The following is a 21,143-nucleotide window of genomic DNA, read 5'->3' as shown; positions in this document are numbered from 1 at the left end:
CTGAGGAAGACCATGAGATGTGACTGAAAGCTTTGGACATACAGAGTAAGTGGACCTTTAACAGTTCGGTTAGAACATGAACAGTCAACATGACAGTGATATTCAGTCATATTCATGTTTTTTCATCAAGTTTGGTGTAAAGTGAAGGTCTTTGCACATCAAGTCTGTTATTTTCAGTGGCGGCTGGTTAATGCGGGGCTCCCTCCAAATATGTATAGAAAGTATACTTAAACATATTAAATATAAATTAATTAGATAATGTTAAACAATTATGAAATGAAACATATTTGCTTGTAAAATGCAGCTGTTAGTCTCTCAGCACCTGTCAGCATTCATTATACATTGATTCCAATGAGAGTCAATGTAAACCCTTCACAAGCATGTGACCTGAGGCTACTCTCTGATTGGCTTCCTTCAGTTTTCCAGGACACGCCCACTTTTATTGGCAGCGAATTGTTGTTTTATGTTTTTAATCTACTGTGATTGGACAGATGTATGATTATTGTATATTATAGAAAAACTGGTAAAATAGTTACAGAAAGGGTCTCAGAAGAATCTAGAGCGGTAAAGTTATTTATAATTAATTAACAGTTGTATATTGAGATGTGGTGGAAATGACATTTGTTCAATGCAGGTCAGAAAAATGTACAAAATTATAAAATTGAATTGTAATCTAAGTTTGTCCTCTTACAGATCTTAAAACTAGACAAACTATTTAAACTTATGAGATGTGTTAGGTGATTTTTTAATAACTTTTTTAAATTCAAGTTCACAAGGCTAAAAGTGCACCTAGTTGATGACACAATAACTAAAATATATATGGTGGTGTCTCTTTTTAAGCACATTAACTTATTGGTAACTTTACTTTAACCGTTGGTAACTTTAGGTGATGTGAGTGAAAATGTATTATTTCCATCTCAAACTGTCGTCTGTTACAAACAAATTTTTGTCCAAATGCTCCAAACAGCTGAAGTCAGTATGAATGAATGAACTTTATCTGCAGGAGAGACATGAGGGACATTTTGGAGCAGGTAGCGCCACCATGTGGACATTTATAAAACACTTCTCTTTTAACTCCTGAACTGCGACGAACAGAAGGAAATTTCTGTTTCATGGATTCATTGGTTCAAGATAAATGTCAGTTTAGGCCACGCCCATTTCTGCCAAAACACATTTTCCATCATTTTGAACTTTTTTCACATCTTTTACATGTTTCATCCAGTTTTTCTCAAAGTTCTCATGAATCAAACTGAAAACACACTCACACTTCCTCAGACCAGGTTTCAGTCTCTGCAGTCCACCATGGTCCATCCTGGAGGAAGAGACAAAGACACAATCAGCTTCATACACCTTCACTCATTTCCACCATTAAACATGAACCATAGTCCCTCAGTTAGTCAGAGTGTCTGTCCATACCTGAGTGTCCATCTGTCTGTCCATACCTGAGAGTGTCCGTCTGTTCATACCTGAAAGTGTCCATCTGTCTGTCCATACCTGAGAGTGTCCACCTGTCTGTCCATACCTGAGAGTGTCCACCTGTCCATACCTGAGTGTCCATCTGTCCATACATGAGTGTCCACCTGTCTGTCCATACCTGAGAGTGTCCATCTGTCCATACCTGAGTGTCCACCTGTCTGTCCATACCTGAGAGTGTCCATCTGTCCATACCTGAGAGTGTCCACCTGTCTGTCCATACCTGAGAGTGTCCATCTGTCTGTCCATACCTGAGTGTCCACCTGTCTGTCCATACCTGAGTGTCCATCTGTCCATACTTGAGTGTCCATCTGTCCATACCTGAGAGTGTCCATCTGTCCAAACCTGAGAGTGTCCACCTGTCTGTCCATACCTGAGAGTGTCCACCTGTCTGTCCATACCTGGGTGTCCATCTGTCCATACCTGAGAGTGTCCATCTGTCCATACCTGAGAGTGTCCACCTGTCTGTCCATACCTGAGAGTGTCCACCTGTCTGTCCATACCTGAGAGTGTCCACCTGTCCATACCTGAGAGTGTCCATCTGTCTGTCCATACCTGAGAGTGTCCACCTGTCTGTCCATACCTGAGAGTGTCCACCTGTCTGTCCATACCTGATAGTGTCCACCTGTCTGTCCGTACCTGAGAGTGTCCAGTCTCCAGTGTGGATCCTTCAGTCCAGCAGACAGCAGCTTCTCTCCTGAGTCTCCTGGATGATTGTAGCTCAGGTCCAGCTCTCTCAAATGGGAGGGGTTGGAGCGCAGAGCTGAGGCCAGAGAAGCACAGCCTTCCTCTGTGATCAGACATGCTGACAGGCTGAATAGAATAGGATAGACTTTACTGTCATTGCACCAGCAGTACATCTAAACTAGAAAATAGACAGTAATAAATACACAAACACAAACTTCCCAAATAAATAAATATATTTTAAAATAAAGGCATTATCTATGTTGGGGTCATATATATTATTCAGCAGTTACTATAATGTAACAGCCGTCTCTGTCAGTGACTGTTCTTTCTGTTAGAAGGACCTTTACTTAATAAAATGACTGCATCTCTCACTATGGATGAAAAGGTGGAATGATACACTTCCCCTTTCCACTTTGCTCTTAACCTGCCATGCCAGCTGTTCTTCAAGTGAGTCTCCTGCAGGAACATAATGTCTGAGGCCGATGACTTTAGGAGGGTCACAACCTTCCCTCTCTTGACTGGGTTATTTACTCCACATACATTCCAACTGGAGAATGTGAAACCTTTCATCCCTCTACTATCATTATTTATATTATCATGCATCAGCTATTTCTGACCAGTATAGTATCCATAGCAACATTAGAGTGAATGGTCTTCCTGTCCCTCCGTCTGTCCTAGTCCATAGACAACTTTTATAGACAGTTGAATCCTGACCTGAAAGTCTCCAGTCCACACTGTGTACTCTCCAGTCCAGCAGACAGCTGCTTCACTCCTGAATCCTGCAGGTTGTTGTGACTCAGGTCCAGATCTCTCAGACTAGAGGACTGGGAGCTGAGTACTGAGGACAGAGCTGCACAGCTTCTCCCTGAGAGGTTACAGTCACTCAACCTGTAAAAGAATTTGAATAAGTTAATTCACAGATCGTATATTTCATTGGACCGCCTTTAGCTTTGATTACAGCAGCATTCGCTGTGGCATTGTTCCTGTCCCTGTCCATCCCTCAACTGTTACCACGGTCAACCCGGTCGCCATAGCAACAAAACTAGTCTGGCCAACCCAAAGAGAATGTGGTGCGAGCCTTCTTAAGTAAGTACAAGTAAAGCAGTACACACACACACACACACACACACACACACACACATACACATACACATACACATACACATACACATACACACACACACACACACACACACACACACACACACACACACACACAATTGCTGCCAGCCTAAGGCACACCTGTGCAATATTCATGCTGTCTAATCAGCATCTTGATATGCAACACCTGTGAGGTGGGATGGATTATCTGGGCAAAGGAGAAGTGCTCACTAACACACATTTAGACAGATTTGTGAACAATATTTGAGAGAAATAGGTCTTTTGTGTATATGTAGACAATGTTTAAGATCTTTGAGTTCAGCTCATGAAAAATGGGAGGAAAAACAAAAGTGTTGCGTTTATATTTTTGTTCAGTGTAATTACATTTACGCGTTACTATAACTGAGTTGTTTTTTGTGTACTTGTACTTTTTAAAGTAGTTTTAAAAATCTGTAACTTTACGTATACTTTAAGTGCCTTAAGTATGTTTTATTTGAAGTATTTTAAATCACATCCGTTACTGAGTAGAAGAAATGTCCAAAATGAGAAAAAGCAAACAGGATTGAACAGAAGTGTTAACTAGCATGATACAATAACTTAACATTCATAAAGTATTGCAGCTAGCTCTCATGGAGACATATAAACTCTAACAGAACACAACTAACTCATATTTAAGGACACACACTAAAAGAAATGTCCATTAGACGTTCTGCTGTCACCTGTCTCTCTCTACAGTTAATGATAAATCTTCCATGCAAACATAAGTTAGACAGTGTTCCTCAGGGTTCAGTACTTGGACCAATATTCACGTTATATATGCTTCATTTACCGTCATACTATGAGAAACAATCTATACATTTTTCATTGTTATGCAGACGATACTCAATTATATCTTTCAATAAAGGCAGATGAATGCAACCAGTTAACTCAACTACAAACATACCTTAAGGACATAAAGGCCTGGATGACCTGCAACTTCCTGCTACTAAACTCAGAAAACACTGAAGTTATTGTGCTTGGCCTCAAACACGTAAGACATCCTGAACTCCTGTTCTCTATTCACTGATGAATGGGCTCCTTAATTAAAAATACACAACAACCTGCATGTAGAGAACATGACAGTAATTCTGTGTTGTATATTTTCTGTTATTAATTCAATTGTATTAGATTTTCATGACTTAGTAAAAGTATTTATTGAAGATTTGATGACAGAAACATAAATCCTGCCTCACATGTTGGTGTGGAAGGAGTTTTACTTACTGTATACTTGATGTTACATCACTTCAGCTCAGACAGTACACTAAATCTTTTTGGTATCATAAACTCATGTAAACTAGAAACTGAGGAGAAACCAAAAATATGACTTCATATACACAGTAATAAAACTGACCTGAGAGTTTCCAGTCCACAGTGTGGACTCTCCAGTCCAGCAGAAAGCTGCTTCACTCCTGAATCCTGCAAGTTGTTGTTACTCAGGTCCAGATCTCTCAGACTAGAGGACTGGGAGCTGAGAACTGAGGACAGAGCTGAACAGCTTCTCCCTGAGAGATTACAGTCACTCAGCCTGGAGAATAGTTTTAATAAGTCAATTCACAGAGACAATATATAAAGACAATAAAAGCTTGGTGGGTAAACTTTTATAGACAGTTGAATCCTGACCTGAAAGTCTCCAGTCCACAGTGTGGAATCGTCATTCCAGCAGACAGCTGCTTCATTCCTGAATCCTGCAGGTTGTTGAGACTCAGGTCCAGATCTCTCAGACTAGAGGACTGGGAGCTGAGTACTGAGGACAGAGCTGCACAGCTTCTCTCTGAGAGGTTACAGTCACTCAACCTGTAGAAGAATTTGAATAAGTTAATTCACAGATCGAATATTTCGTTGGACCGCCTTTAACTTTGATTACAGCAGCATTCGCTGTGGTAATGTTTCCATAAGCTTCTGCAAATGTGACAAGATTTATTTCTATCCCGTTTTGCATTAATTTTTCACCAAGATCTTGTATTGATGATGGGAGAGTCGGACCACTGCGCAAAGCCTTCTCCAGCACATCCCAAAGATTCTCAATGGGGTTAAGGTCTGGACTCATTCTGCAGCTGTCTCACTCTACAGCTGTCTCTCTCTACAGCTGTCTCACTCTGCAGCTGTCTCTCTTTGCAGCTGTCTCACTCTGCAGCTGTCTCTCTTTGCAGCTGTCTCTCTCAGCAGCTGTCTCTCTCTGCAGATGTCTCTCTTTGCAGCTGTCTCTCTCTGCAGCTGTCTCTCTCTCTGCAGCTGTCTCTCTCTGCAGCTGTCTCACTCTGCAGCTGTCTCACTCTGCAGGTACAGGCACGCAGTGAGCATGATGCATTCATGTGCACAGGACAGCGTCGGACATGAGAGATTTGAGCAAATGGTGCACATGGGCACAGCCTTCCTGTTACAGAGACTTGAACATTCAGTTGGAATCAAAGGAACTGCATTAAACTGGTTTAAGTCTATCAGATCGATTTCAGTTTGTATGTTAATGGTAAATCCTCCATGCAAACATAAGTTAGACACGGTGTTCCTCAGGGTTCAGTGCTTGGACCAATACTATTCACCTTATATATGCTTCATTTACCGTCATACTATGAGAAACAATCTATACAGTTTTCATTGTTATGCAGACGATACTCAATTATATCTTTCAATAAAGGTAGATGAATGCAACCAGTTAACTAAAGAACAAACATGCCTTAAGGACGTAAAGGCCTGGATGACCTACAACTTCCTGCAACTAAACTCAGAAAACACTGAAGTTATTGTGCTTGGCCTCAAACACGTAAGACATCCTGAACTCCTGCTCTCTATTCACTGATGAATGGGCTCCTTAATGAAAAATCCACAACAACCTGCATGTAGAGAACATGAAAGTAATTCTGAGTTGTATATTTTCTGTTATTAATTCAATTGTATTAGATTTTCATGACTTAGTAAAAGTCTTTATTGAAGATTAAATGACAGAAACATAAATCCTGCCTCACATGCTGGTGTGGAAGGAGTTTTACTTACTGTATACTTGATGTTACATCATTTCAGCTCAGACAGTACACTAAATCGTTTTACAATAAACTCTTCATGTAAAATAGAAACTGAGGAGAAGCCAAAAGTATGACTTTATATACACAGTAATAAAACTGACCTGAGAGTTTCCAGTCCACAGTGTGGACTCTCCAGTCCAGCAGAAAGCTGCTTCACTCCTGAATCCTGCAGGTTGTTGTTACTCAGGTCCATATCTCTCAGACTAGAGGACTGGGAGCTGAGAACTGAGGACAGAGCTGCACAACTTCTCCCTGAGAGGTTACAGCCACTCAACCTGGAGAATAGTTGTAATAAGTCAATTCACAGAGACAATATATAAACAATAAAAGCTTGGTGGGTAAACTTTTATAGACAGTTGAATCCTGACCTGCAAGTTTCCAGTCCACAGTGTGGACTCTCCAGTCCAGCAGAAAGCTGCTTCACTCCTGAATCCTGCAGGTTGTTGTGACTCAGGTCCAGATCTCTCAGACTAGAGGACTGGGAGCTGAGTACTGAGGACAGAGCTGCACAGCTTCTCTCTGAGAGGTTACAGTCACTCAACCTGTAGAAAAATTTGAATAACCCCATTGAGAATCTTTGGGATGTGCTGGAGAAGGCTTTGCGCAGTGGTCCGACTCTCCCATCATCAATACAAGATCTTGGTGAAAAATTAATGCAAAACTGGACGGAAATAAATCTTGTGACATTGCAGAAGCTTATGGAAACGATGCCACAGCGAATGCTGCTGTAATCAAAGCTATAGGCGGTCCAACAAAATATTAGAGTGTGTGACCTTTTTTTTGGCCAGGCAGTGTATAAAGACAATAAAAGCTTGGTAGTTCAACTTTTAAAAATAGCTGACTCCTGACCCGATGGTTTCCAGTCCACAGTGTGGACTCTTCAGTGCATCACACAGCTGCTTCACTCCTGAATCCGGCAGGTCGTTGTTACTCAGGTCCAGATCTCTCAGACTAGAAGACTGGGAGCTGAGAACTGAGGACAGAGCTGCACAGCTTCTCTCTGAGAGGTTACAGTCACTCAACCTGGAGAAGAATCAGCAGAACAAAAGAATTGCAAACATTACTTTTCTTCATTGAGCAAAGATGAAACTACATTAATCTGGATAGTTCTCTGTGTACTTACAGAGCTTTGTTGGAGAATTTGACCACTGGCAGCAGCCTCAGAAGAGCCTCTTCTGAAGCAGAGTATTTCTTCAGGTCAAACACGTCCAGATCTTTTTCTGATGACAGTAAGATGAAGCCCAGAGCTGACCACTGAGCAGGAGACAGTTTATCTGTGGAGAGACTTCCTGATCTCAGGTACTGTTGGATCTCCTCCACTAGAGAACGATCATTCAGTTCATTCAGACAGTGGAACAGATTGATGCTTCTCTCTGCAGACAGATTCTCACTGATCTTCTTCTTGATGTATTGGACTGTTTCCTGATTGGTCTGTGAGCTACTTCCTGTATGTGTCAGCAGACCTCGTAGGAGAGTCTGATTGGTCTGCAGTGAAAGACCCAGGAGGAAGCGGAGGAACAAGTCCAGGTGTCCATTTGGACTCTTTAAGGCCTCGTCCACAGCACTCTGGTAGAAACGTGTTGGTTTAGTTTTGTCTTTAAAGACTTTGGACCAGCAGGATGTTGTTTGTTCTTCTTCCAGCAGATTGACTCCAGACTTGATGAATGTCAGATGGACATGAAGAGCAGCCAGAAACTCCTGAAGGCTCAGATGGACGAAGCAGAACACCTTGTCCTGGTACAACCCTCTCTCCTCTTTAAAGACCTGTGTGAACACTCCTGAGTACACTGAGGCTGCTCTGATATCGATGCCACACTCTGTCAGGTCTGATTCATAGAAGATCAGGTTGCCTTTCTGCAGCTGCTCAAAAGCCAGTTTTCCCAGAGACTCAATCATCTTCCTGCTCTCTGGACTCCAGTGTGGATCTGTCTCAGCTCCTCCTTCATACTTGATGTTCTTCAGTTTAGACTGAAGCACCAGGAAGTGGATGTACATCTCAGTCAGGGTCTTGGGCAGCTCTCCTCCCTCTCTGCTTTTCAACACATCCTCCAGAACTGTAGCAGTGATCCAGCAGAAGACTGGGATGTGGCACATGATGTGGAGGCTTCGTGATGTCTTGATGTGGGAGATGATGGTGCTGGCCTGCTTCTCATCTCTGAATCTCTTCCTGAAGTACTCCTCCTTCTGTGGGTCAGTGAACCCTCTGACCTCTGTCACCATGCTGAAACACTCAGGAGGTATCTGATTGGCTGCTGCAGGTCGTGTGGTTATCCAGAGGCGAGCAGAGGGAAGCAGTTTCCCCCTGATGAGGTTTGTCAGCAGCACATCCACCGAGGTGGACTCTGTAACATCAGTCAGGATCTCATTGTTGTGGAAGTCCAGAGGAAGTCGACACTCATCCAGACCGTCAAAGATGAACACAACCTGGAACTCTTCAAACCTGCAGATTCCTGCTTCTTTGGTTTCAGTAAAGAAGTGATGAACAAGTTCCACCAAGCTGTACTTTTTCTCTTTCAGCACATTCAGCTCTCTGAAAGTGAATGGAAATGTGAAGTGTATGTCCTGGTTGGCTTTGTCTTCAGCCCAGTCCAGAGTGAACTTCTGTGTTAAGACTGTTTTCCCAATGCCAGCCACTCCCTTTGTCATCACTGTTCTGATTGGTTCATCTCTTCCAGGTGAGGCTTTAAAGATGTCTTCTTGTGTGATTGTTGTTTCTGGTCTGTCTGGTTTCCTGGATGCTGTTTCAATCTGTCTGACCTCATGTTCATCATTGACCTCTGCAGTCCCTCGCTTTGTGATGTAGAGCGGTGTGTAGATCTGATTCAGAAGGGTTGGGTTTCCTGCTTTAGCGATCCCCTCAAACAGACACTGGAACTTCTTCTGCAGGTTAGACTTGAGTTTACGTCGACATTTTGCAGCACGAGTTCCTGAATGAACAAACAACAAATGAAATCAGTGAGTGGATCCTACAGAAAGTCTAGAAATCTTAACATGTAAGTGTTTCTGTGTAGTTTTTCCTCCTCTATCAGTTGTATTCAGCTCATCAGTGGAGGACAAACAGCCTCTGATCTGATGCAGATGTGTGCAGCATATTTACAGCAGAGTTAGAAATATAAACCTCTCCCATGTTGCCTCCATTTCCTCTCCATCATGTTAAATCTGTTAAAATTCTCTTACTGCGCTGCAGACGCTCAGCCAGATCCTCCTGCTTCATTCTCCTCAGGAAATGCAGTGTGATCTTCAGAAATGCGTCTCTGCTGCTCCTCCTCTGCTCTTCCTCCTCACCGTCCAACACCTCCTTATCCTCATTCTGACTCTTTAAGCATTCTGGGTAATCAGGACTCAGACCCCTCTGGACTCTCTTCAGCTCGTTCTTCACAAAAGTGACGATGTTCTCTTCCAGCAGCTGGAACAGAAAGATGAAGTGAACATTTCATTTAAACTGGTAGAACACAACATGTGATTCATGTGTCAGTCTGAAGGCCTGCTGGTCTAAACAGAGCAGCATGGACACTGTTAGGACCTGAATGCTACTTTAGTATTTTAACTGTGGTTGATGGTGTTAATAGTAAAAGGTGTGTTTGTACATGTACACACCATAAATATGGCGTCCAGCTGTGTTTGATGCTGCTGTGCAGACTGATCACTGGGAACCTCTGAGCTCTGCTGCTGAACTCTGTGGAGAAAACATCACGTTTAAGAACATTTAATGACTCAAATCTGCACTCAGCTTATTAAAGATGGTCTGTATTGATGACTACATGAACTCCTGTAAATGCTGCTCTGATTACTGGATGTTAAATTCTTACCTTCCATCAGCAGGTTCTCCATCTTTAAACTTAATAGGACAACCCATAGACCAGTCACTCTTCATGGACACACAGCTGGGTTCAGGAGAGTCTGCTCTCTGCTGCAGCATCCTTATATGAATAAAGAAGTAAAAAAGCATGTAGTTAACACCAAAGAACTGCTGCCCAGCTTCACTGAGTCTCTGCTGCCCAGCTTCACTGAGTCTCTGCTGTCCAGCTTCACTGAGTCTCTGCTGCCCAGCTTCACTGAGTCTCTGCTGCCTCCACAGACACCCAGCCAGCTCCCAAAACATCAGCCACCCCTGCTGAGGTCCTCCTGTCTCTTGGTCTCCTTTCTACATGGTTTCGTTGACACCTTGGTCCCCAAAGTGTCTGTCCTGAGCAGCTCTTTCAGCCTCCAGAGTGGTCCTGCCCATCTGTCCTGCCTTCTTTCTCCTCTTTGTTTTCTCCCTCCTGACCAGCCTGTAGTGACATTTGGGAGCTGTCCCTTGAGGGGCGACTGTCATGATCCCTGTTTAAGCTCTGTTTGTGTTGTCCTGTCTGTTTCTGTCCCTGCCTTCAGTTTCAAACCCACCTGCTCACCTGCTGCCACTGTGTAATTCCCTCATCAGCTCCTCACTACATATACTGCTCTCACTCATTTTCTTTCATTCTAGACAACTAGATTGTAATGCTGTTCCTGTCTGTTCCTGTTCCTCTTGTTACCTGTTCCTGCTGGTTTCAACCTTATTTGAACTGCTTTACCTTCATGGTCTGTAAGCCTGTCTGTTGGTTTTTGAACATTAAAGCTGTTTCCATTTAACCTGTCTGTGGTGTTTGTGCCTGGTTCACCTTCTCCGCCCCACATAACACAGGAGGTTTATTCAGCCCAAACAGCCAACCAACCATTTTTACATTCTCACCTTCCATCAGCAGGTTGTCCATCTTTAAAGGTAAGAGGCTCATACATAGACCCGTCACTCTTCATGGACACACAGCTGGGTTCAGGAGAGTCTGCTCTCTGCTGCTGCATCCTGATACAAACAAACAATTAACAAATCAAAGTGCTCATAAAGATGAATTTTGCGCAGACTGTCAGCAGCTGAAGTTTTAGAAGCTGAATGTAAATCAGTAAGAAGACAGTGGATGAGAAACGTTCTCCTGTTCATCAAAATGTCATCTGATGAAAGATGCTGTCTCATCTTAGTTGATTAGTTGACTAATCAGTGGTTGAGCTCTTTGTTAACACAAAGATAGTAGTTCATTCTGAGTTATTGTGACTTATTATTCAGTAGTTGAGTGTCAGATGTGACAGTGAGTGTGAATAATGATGGTGGAGTGATGTGAGTGGAGAACAGTGATGGACAGTTAGAGATCCTCATCTCACCTCTGAGCTTTGGTCTGGCTGTCATGTTCCCCACACAGAGAGCTTTTAGAGGGAGGGACTCCCTCCTCTCTGTCCTCACACTGATCCATAGCAGAGAAACACCTTCACACAAACACAACAACATGCTCATTCATTACAACCAGCTGCACATCACACAGGTCTGCACTGCTGTCTAACATCCTGTCATTATTCATTCCACCACCAGATGGAGACTATAACTCAGTTTCATAGTGGAACAATGGGTAGTACAGTAATAATATTAACAGAGCTGTCGACTCTCACGCAATCAGAGTGAGAGTCATGCACGCCACTCTGCTATTTCTCACGCTGTCAGACATAATACTGAAATATCTTTTTAAATCATTAGTTTGGACCCCCCCACTTTTACCAGGTCTATGATCAGTACATCAGTCTATCCACTCACCGCTTTGTCAGAGCTTCATTATTGAATCCGTTCCGCCTGTTTATTGAGAGAAAAACCCAAATCAATGAAACTCCGCTCCATATTTTAACTGATAACGACAGCTTCTTGCTCATTGGAGGTGTGCACACACGCACGGCGCTGCAGACCCTCGGTTGATGTCAGACACTGGGAAGCTTAAGGTGGTCAATCACTGTCACAACTAAATGTTGGTATTTTGTAACCTTTATGTTTTTTCAGATTCGACTTATATGGGCATCAGGAGGAGCAAGAGGACGGAGCGGGGGAGGTTGCGAGGGCTGGATCTACCACAGTCTACACCGGCAACCTGGTGATGCTAACAAAGTTAGCTGTTACGACTATAACCACAAAAACTCCGGAGAAAACTGTCGGTGTGAAACATGTTCACGGCTATTTCCTATCTGAACCTGTGAATCAATCAACCTGTGAATCACGACGTAGCCACGCCCTAATGCATACCCTGCTTTATCGCTAAATATAAAATCAGGGAGGCCAAAATGTCCCAAATGAACATCATACTGCATTGAAGAAGGCTTTAAACTAGCGATTGAGACCATAAACACATTTTGAAAACGTTTACTGAGGTTATAAATCAAGTGAGAAGTTGGTGAATTCTCCATTGACTTGTATAGAGACGGAAGTCCTTTTGACACCAAAACGGTTTCAGAGGACCGGAACTCCCCGCCTGGTTTCTACAGGGTTAAATACATTTATCACTTTACATCATATTCATCATAGTTTTATGGTGAAAGAGAGAGAGCACTAACCTCTGTCCTACCTGGGGAAACCTCTGAGGAGGGAGGAGCTATGATTTTAGAGAAATGACCCGTCCTGTTATATTATATTATATTTTAGGCTGGATTGGTCCCCCCAGGGGCCCCTGTGTACTGACACTCATGGACCCCCACACTGTCTCACCGCATATATCACGTCCACCCGATGTTACCCACCCTGGCCATTTAAATTATTTTGAGCTTCCAGCCAAATCACACACCTGTTGGTCAGAAGCTGAATAAGTAGTGGAGCTGAGCTGGGAGCAGGTCTGCTACACTTCATCAAACCAAGAGAGCTGAAATTATGCTGCACTAACAAATCACAACACAATGATACAGTGGATGAAATCATCTGAAAGCAGTGTATGGTTGAAGATGATGGTAATATTAGTGTTCACTGAAAACCAGCCAAGCAGACAGCACATCAGTTATTACTGATACATGTGACTGAGTGACAACAATCACACAGTAGCTGAATACTGGTTTCAAAATAAGTGTCACTAAGTGAGTGAGGCAACTTCACACAGTGTAAAAGCCAACATATAGTGTACCTGCTACACAGGCCTACAGCAGCATCACACCAGTGATATAAAACACATGATAAACAAACAGCATATCAGATATGTATATATCTAGTCAATCACAACAGATAATATTACTGAATGCACACATAGAATAATGGTTCTTACCATTAAAGGTTCTTCTTTCTCTTTGCAGAGTCAGAGATCAGGTGTTAATAGTTCAGCTCCTTCGCAGGCTCAAACTCGAGTCATCAGAGAGAAAGAACACAGAAATCCTCTTCCCTGTAAATATGACTTTATTCACGGGACTTTTTTTTTTATTGCAGCCGTTTCTTTCTCTTCCTTTTTTCTTTGTTTTGACTTCCCCATTGGGCTTCAGGTTACAGCTGGTACTGCTCATTTTTCGCTGAGTGATCATTTTTCACACACACCAGATGATGCCAACTAACCACAGAGCATTGTGGGCAGCCGTTAAAATGAGAAATGAAACAATCGATCATGAGACTTGATTTTCTTCATATGAAAGCATAATAATGCTCAACATCAAGAGAGTGTATCTGTTTCTGTGGAGTCCGACCAAAGTTAGTTGAACTGACAAAGACCACGCCAACTTAGATATGAGTTTAAGTATTTATTATGTGGAAGGAAAAGGGTCGAGGGATGGGAATGAAGGCATGAGGGTCAAGGGCTTCGAAGAAGTGGGATGAGGGGATGACATTTAACAGAGTAAAATACCCCCCCCACTCCCCAGTCTTAGTCCAACCCACTGACATCACCAGGAAGTAGTTGGGCAGGTCTTCCTTTTGTTTGTTGCTCACATGATGGGTAACAAAGACAATGCCTAATTTATAAACCCAGAACTAAACCCAATAAACTAATTAAACCTAATTAAGCTGTAGATGTCAACAAAGAGGCAGATCATTTTAGCATGTGTTCGGCTCGGCTGCAGGATTTATTCTGCTTCACAAAGAGATAATCAACAACTTACTCAATCACAAATTACACTACCAAATCGGTCCCTGAGGTGATTAACAAGACACAGGTAATTCCAGGTAAGCTACTTTCAAGTATAACAGACATTACATCCTCAGAAAATAAACAAGCAGCTACAGTATATGTGAATACCTGTCAAACCGAAGCACTGCAACATACCATATAGAACAATATAATATGAAAATCCATCAGTCCTTGTTCTTGAGTTACACTTGAATTACTTATAAAACTATAATATAAAGTTTTACAGTGCATAACCACCAAACTCCACTTTCACTCTACTGACACTGTACTGCTACACATCCACAAATCTACTTCATGTTCATGTATTACAAGGTTACCAATAAACAGAAAACCAGTTTAACACTCTTTACTCTTATACTCGAGCAGATGCATATATTTAAGGGAATATTAACCCACCTGTAGATGTAGACAAAGAGTCAGACAACTTTGGCTTGTGTGGAGCTCGACTGCAGGATTTACTCTGCAGCGCTGCCTCTATGGGGGTTTTAGGTTCCTCCCAAACTCTATGCGCCCTCTGCTGACATCTTTGAGTATTACGCTAACACAGTGACCAGTAAAGTACAATGAAATTTGCATTTGAATCACTATTTAGGACACAATAAAAATAAATAAATATAGGAGTGTCTATTTTTAATTTTGGGCTTTTTGGTATTTAATAGAAATAGTGAATAGCTGTGTTGTTTCAAAACACACAGAGGAACTGAGGTATGTGCCATGTCTCTATACTTTATGTTTGGTGAAGTGTCTTTTAATTTATGACGGTGGTCTGTGTGACTCCAATCTGATGGTAGAAAAGGGGAGTGAAGTCTCTCCGATAAGTTATGACGTCCGAAGGAGACACCAAAATCTGTCTTACGTTACTTTCTTCATGGAATGTTAATGGATCTGTGTTTGTCCAAGAGAGAGACGATGTCAGTGTCTATATCAAATCTGGTCCAGTTTACTCATTTCAGGGTCAAAGGTGACTCTGACCAGATGATGTTCTGAGCCGTACTGATGCTGTGGCAGCTACACAAACTCAAAGGAGATTCTACAGCAAAAGCCAAGACACACTACTGTTACAGGTCTCGGCTGAGAGCCTGAATACAGATAATATACCTGAATAAACAGGAGAAAAGACGATACAGTTGGCGTTACTTCTGTCCAGTTCAGCCTCGCTCAGCAGAACGTTTTGTTTACAAATATGCTAAATGATCTCATCATAACTCTTTCTGTATTTTTCCCAGTTTTCACTGTTATTCCATACAAAGACCCACAATATCAAAAAATAATGTAATAATACAAATAAAATGAGTATTTATAACATTCTTCATTCACTATTTAAGAGTACAATAATCCTCAGTTCAATCAGTATACTGCTGCTTTAACTAATCATCATTCAGTCCTTTCACTGAGCTTACATTTACATTTTAGTTCACATCCAACAAAAGAAAACAGTCAGATACAGTTTCTCTCTAACCTGTCAGTGTGAAATCAAATAGAAAATAGCTCAATATTACTAATGTATCAGTTGGCAAAGTTAACTTCTCTCAACAATGCTTATATTATGTCATATACATGAAAATAGTAACATAACACCTTAAACAGTCAAACAGATAATATTCACATAACGGTATGAAATGTACTGGAGACAAAACTAGACCAAAACTTACGTTGGTAACAGAGACATTTAACAGCTGGCGCCATCTTGAAAAAAAAAGAAGACATTTCTCTACTTGTTCAGAAAAGCACATAAATACACATTTCACTCTTCTAAAACCAGTTTGACTTGTACATTAAGCATTCAATAACGTGTACATGTTCTTATATAAGTTGTTAATACTTCACAAACTTGAATAAACAGGAGAAAAGATGACAGTTGGCGTTACTTCCGGCCAGTTCAGCCTCGCTCAGCAGAATGAACGAAGAAGAGGGTCCAACAACGAAGTAACACGCCACACTGCCTCCTGGTGGCAACACTGACATCTGCAGGGTATAGTGTAAGGAAGCCTTATAGGTTTAACAAGGGACAATATTTGACCATTATGGCTCATATAAAATACTCTTTTCACATAAATGACACAAATAAACAACCCAACATAAAACATAACCCAAAATGACATAAATTGTGACCACAAAAGTTGAGCGGATGATGTGATGAAGACTGGAGAGAATGACCGGGCTTTTAACAGGGAGCTGAGTAGATGGCTTGATGAGTTGAGACACAGCAGGTGTGCAGGTAGGCTCCACGTCTGCCCAGCTCCAGACAAACAAACACAGGGAGAGACAGACAAAACACAGACACACCCACAAGAGGGACGGGACAACAGGAAGCACAACACTAGGACCCTGACACATCCAGGGAAATACCACATGTAAACTCCTTCTTTTCTAATGCAGTATGAATCTTTTCCACTAGATGTCAAAGAGCCATGTAGGCAGAGTGATGTTTGTAGAATCCATATTGGTGTTCATACAGTATATTATACATGTCCAAATGTTTAACAATACCTTTATATACTAGCTTTTTCTAACATTTTGGAAAAACATTTTTAAAATATCCTGGCTCAACTAATTTAAAAAGTGTTCGAGCCAGTTTGAGATCAGAAGGAATAACACCAGTTTCCATGGACACCGCTAAATATGCAATAGTGGTTTCAAGATTGATCTTTTTCCCTCTTTTAATTGGATCAAAATAATTAGCATACTATTCAGAAACTCCTCAGTTGGAGAGTGATTTCCATCCCTAAAAACATTGACATTAAAGTCCCCAATAATGCTGAACGCTCAAGAGGATGAACTTGTCCCAGCAGCTCCTGAGGTGGTTCTACCGCTGCTCCATTGAGAGCGTCCTCACTCACAGCATCCTGCAGCTCTGCAGCAGACAAAAAGTCCCTGCAGAGAATTATAAACACTGCACAGAACATCATAAAGCAACAGCTATCTGCCCTAGAGGACATCTTCACCTCCCGTTGCCTGAAGAAGACTCACAACATGTTAAAAGCTTCATTCCACCTTAACCCATCAGCTGTTTCAACTGCTGCCCTCCAGGAAACACTACAGGTCCATCAGAACACGCACCACACCATTTATGAACAGTTTTTATCCTAAAGCCATCACCATAATGAACTCTGAACTCAACACATCACAACTTAATGTGCAATCATTTATTTATTTATTATGATGTGCAATAATATCTATGAGCACTTTGTTTATGATCCCATTTTTATCTGCATACGCTGGCAATGATGAGTGTTTGCTTTGTTTTGCTGTGCAGATGAGAGTATGACTGAATGAATGGATGCATGTATTTTATTGTTTTGATATTTGAGCCCGGTCCTTGAGTGCACCTGAATTTCATTGTATGTTTTGTACAATGACAATAAAGAATGTAAAAGCTAAAATAAAATGCAGCATTTTTTCCCTCCTTATTTATTAGTTCCAGTGTGTTGCTCAAACTATCATTGAAGCTATTTATGTGTGTGTCTGTGTAACAGGGTGTAATAGTAAATTCTATCTGTGATGGTGTTAAAAGATTGCTAAAATAGTCAAACTGATATTATGGAAAAAACAGGGTTAACTGTTAAAAAATGTTTAATTCATTCATTGAGTATTCCATTCTTTATTGTAAAAAAGTAAAATATATAATAGTGTTATCAGTGATGTACATGGTAATCTTGATCCGCGAGTCTGGGATCGATTGTTTTGGTCTCCGCCCACAGTACTCAGGAGAAATCGCGGTAGTTTCCTCATACCAGTAAATGCTCTTATTGAGGAAACATCCTTATCACTTTTGTGATTATTTCTCCCTGTTTTCAGGTATGTTGTCAGCGATTCACGCTGTTAAAGTGGTTGTGAGAATGTTAGAGTATGTTTTGTGTGTTAAGAGAGTGTTTATGGAATATTTTGAGTTCAGTTAAGAGTATTTTGCTGAGCACGTGCGTGTGGAAGATCCCTGCTTGTGTGCAACGTTCAACCAACAACTGCATCGAGTGTTTCTGTCACATGTGAATACATATGTATACTTTGGTCAAAAGTATTTCAAATTGTTTGTAAATTGTATATATGTAGAAATATACCAGTAAATGCTCTTATTGAGGAAACATCCTTATCACTTTTGTGATTATTTCTCCCTGTTTTCAGGGCGCAACATCTGCTGGTCTATATATACAGCCTACTATAATGTTTGTTCCTGTTTTATCAAGAAATTTCAATAAACACTGATTTTGTATCATTTTGATCAGATTTGAGGGAAAAATCAGATCTGTTCACAAAATAATGTTGTGTATGTCTAAAAAGTGAAACTCCAGCTCTGACTTTATGTCCCCTAACAACATGAACAGAGTTATACAATAAGATTTCATAGAAATCCTTAGTTTCTTCTGTAAGCCACGTTTCTGTTAAAGCCACTACTGAAAAGTCAGAAGAGTGATAGATAGTGCACGAGCTGCTCATCATTTGTTGGTAGGCTGCGAATATTGAGATGCAATAATGAAAAAATATTAAACTTTGTTGAAAGTGATTTGATGTAAGAAGTAAATGGACTTTCTCTACAGTAATGACAAGGAGCTAGATGGAGTTTGATGAAAAGAAGTTAATATCAGGATTCAAATTCATGACAAGTTTCTTTATTATGATTCAAATCAAATGTGTTAAACAACATATTATCAGTGTGTAATGACTGTCCAACAGGTAGGAGACAAAGTCGTCATCATCAAGTTGTGTAGAAAGGAAATAGAGTTTCTGCTCCTCACTGGTTCTCACTGCTCCTCTCATTTTAATAGCTTGTTATATTCTCCATTGTGTCATGAAGTAGTTTTTATTGATGACAAAATCCATGTGAGAAGCATAAAAACACTTTTTGCAGATGATGTGGTCCTGTTGGCTTCATCAGACCGTGACCTCCAAATCTCACTGGATCTGTTCGCCGTCGAGTGTGAAGCAGCCGGGATGAGAATCAGCACCTCCAAATCCCAGTCCATGGTCCTCAACTGGGAAAGGGTGGAGTGCACTCTACGGGTCGGGGATGAGCTCCTGCCCCAAGATGAGGAGTTGAAGTACCTCGGGGTAAAAGTAGTGGTTTGGTCCTCTGACTGATATATTATTATATATGACATCATTAGATTATTAATAGTGAAGCATCAGTGTTAGAGCAGCATGTTACTGTTGTAGCTGCTGGAGGTGGAGCTAGTTTACACTACTTTATATACAGTTAGCTAGTTTAGTCCAGTGGTTCCGAACCTAGGGGTGGGGCCCCTCCAAAGGGTCAGCAGATAAATGTGAGGGGTGGTGAGATGATTAATGGGAGAGGAAAGAAGAACAAACTAAGTTCTGATACACAAATGTGTTTTCAGTTTTTGGACTTTTTCTCTAATCTTTGATTTTTGCTGAAATATTGGATCATTTGAACATTTATTGAAATGAAAGCATGTGAGAAGTTTAGAGGGAACAATCACTATTTGGTGGAGCTGTTAACAACTCATAGACATCTGAAGTGTGAGCAGACTACGCACTGCTTTTTGGTTTCATCTTTAACAATGTGTTGTATTTTAAAAGCTTGTTATATTCTCCATTGTGTCAGTAAAGTGAAGATGCTTTCAACAATAATGCCATGAATATTTTTTATTGATGATGATAAGATAAAGTACATGTGAGAAGCCCAAAAACACTGTGGGCTTCCACAGCTGGACAGATGTTATTAGATTGAAACATGAATAGAGCTGCATGCTGCTCATTGGATCCTGACCGTAAAAACAGCAGAGTTAACTGAGACTAATCAATTAATCATGTAGAAGGAAAAATAACTGAGTGTTTGAGTCTGAGACAGATCTGCTTCACAGTGCAGAGTGTGTGTGATGTTTGATTTCAGCAGCTGATCTTCAGTCAGCAGATTTTCTGTCCACAGGAGAGACTCTCCCTCCTACAGAGGACACAGAGAGACTCTCCCTCCTACAGAGGACACAGAGAGACTCTCCCTCCTACAGAGACAGAGAGAGACTGTCCCTCCTACAGAGACACAGAGAGACTCTCCCTCCTACAGAGGACACAGACAGACTCTCCCTCCTACAGAGACACAAAGAGACTCCCTCCTACAGAGGACACAGAGACACTGAGGAACCATAGCAGACTCTAAACCCAGCACACAGATGTTGAGTGAATGTGGTGTTGAAGGTGTGGAGGTGTATCAGTGTGTCAGAGGAGACTCTGTAGAAGGACAGAGTGCCAGCAGGACAGTCCACATACACTGCTACTCTGTTAGAGAAAGAGGAGGAGGAGGAGGAGGAGGAGATGGATGTTTCTCTCTTATTGTGACGGACAGAGTAACCATCATCATCAGAGCAGTCCAGACTCCAGGACTGATCATTCCTTCCAAACCCATAGTCATCACTGTCTCCTCTCCTTCTGATTCTTCTGTAACTCACTGATATATCAACACTTCCTCTCCACTCGACCTCCCAGTAACAGCGACCAGTCAGAACATTTCTACACAGCAGCTGAAGCCAGACATTAAATCTGTCTGGATGATCAGGATATGACTGATCCTCCTCCACATATGTCACCTTCCTGTTGTTATCATACAGTTTGAGGTTTCTGTGCATTGTGTTTGGATCCAGTTCCAGTTCACAGGCATCTGATGGAGAGAACGAGACACAATACAGCTGCAGTTTATCATCTGTTGATTTATTAACTACTTTACTGAAACCATTCAAACTTAAACCATCTCCATGACAACTGAGACGCTCCATCACTGAGGAAGACCATGAGATGTGACTGAAAGCTTTGGACATACAGAGTAAGTGAACCTTTAACAGTTCAGTTAGAACATGAACAGTCAACATAACAGTGATATTCAATAATATTCATGTTTTTTTCATCGAACTGTCGTCTGTTACAAACACATTTTTGTCCAAATGCT

At 41.4% G+C, this 21,143-nt stretch overlaps 1 protein-coding gene across 1 annotated transcript in view; it reads right to left on the bottom strand.

The window, feature by feature from the left end:
- Positions 1 to 21,143, bottom strand: part of LOC133981080 (NLR family CARD domain-containing protein 3-like) — a 33,188-nt gene that overhangs the window by 4,424 nt on the left and 7,621 nt on the right. The window contains exons 3-10 of the mRNA XM_062419968.1: positions 11,032 to 11,142; positions 9,918 to 9,996; positions 9,498 to 9,726; positions 7,444 to 9,247; positions 7,170 to 7,343; positions 6,422 to 6,595; positions 2,113 to 2,286; positions 1,266 to 1,312 (exon numbers count right to left, since the gene is read on the bottom strand). Of these exons, the coding sequence (XP_062275952.1) occupies positions 1,266 to 1,312; positions 2,113 to 2,286; positions 6,422 to 6,595; positions 7,170 to 7,343; positions 7,444 to 9,247; positions 9,498 to 9,726; positions 9,918 to 9,996; positions 11,032 to 11,142 (2,792 nt within the window). The remainder of the gene's footprint in view (positions 1 to 1,265; positions 1,313 to 2,112; positions 2,287 to 6,421; positions 6,596 to 7,169; positions 7,344 to 7,443; positions 9,248 to 9,497; positions 9,727 to 9,917; positions 9,997 to 11,031; positions 11,143 to 21,143) is intronic.

The sequence above is a fragment of the Scomber scombrus genome, chromosome 5 (genome assembly GCF_963691925.1).
Source record: "Scomber scombrus chromosome 5, fScoSco1.1, whole genome shotgun sequence".
Taxonomy (NCBI): domain Eukaryota; kingdom Metazoa; phylum Chordata; class Actinopteri; order Scombriformes; family Scombridae; genus Scomber; species Scomber scombrus.
This window is presented reverse-complemented; position numbering and strand designations above follow the sequence as displayed.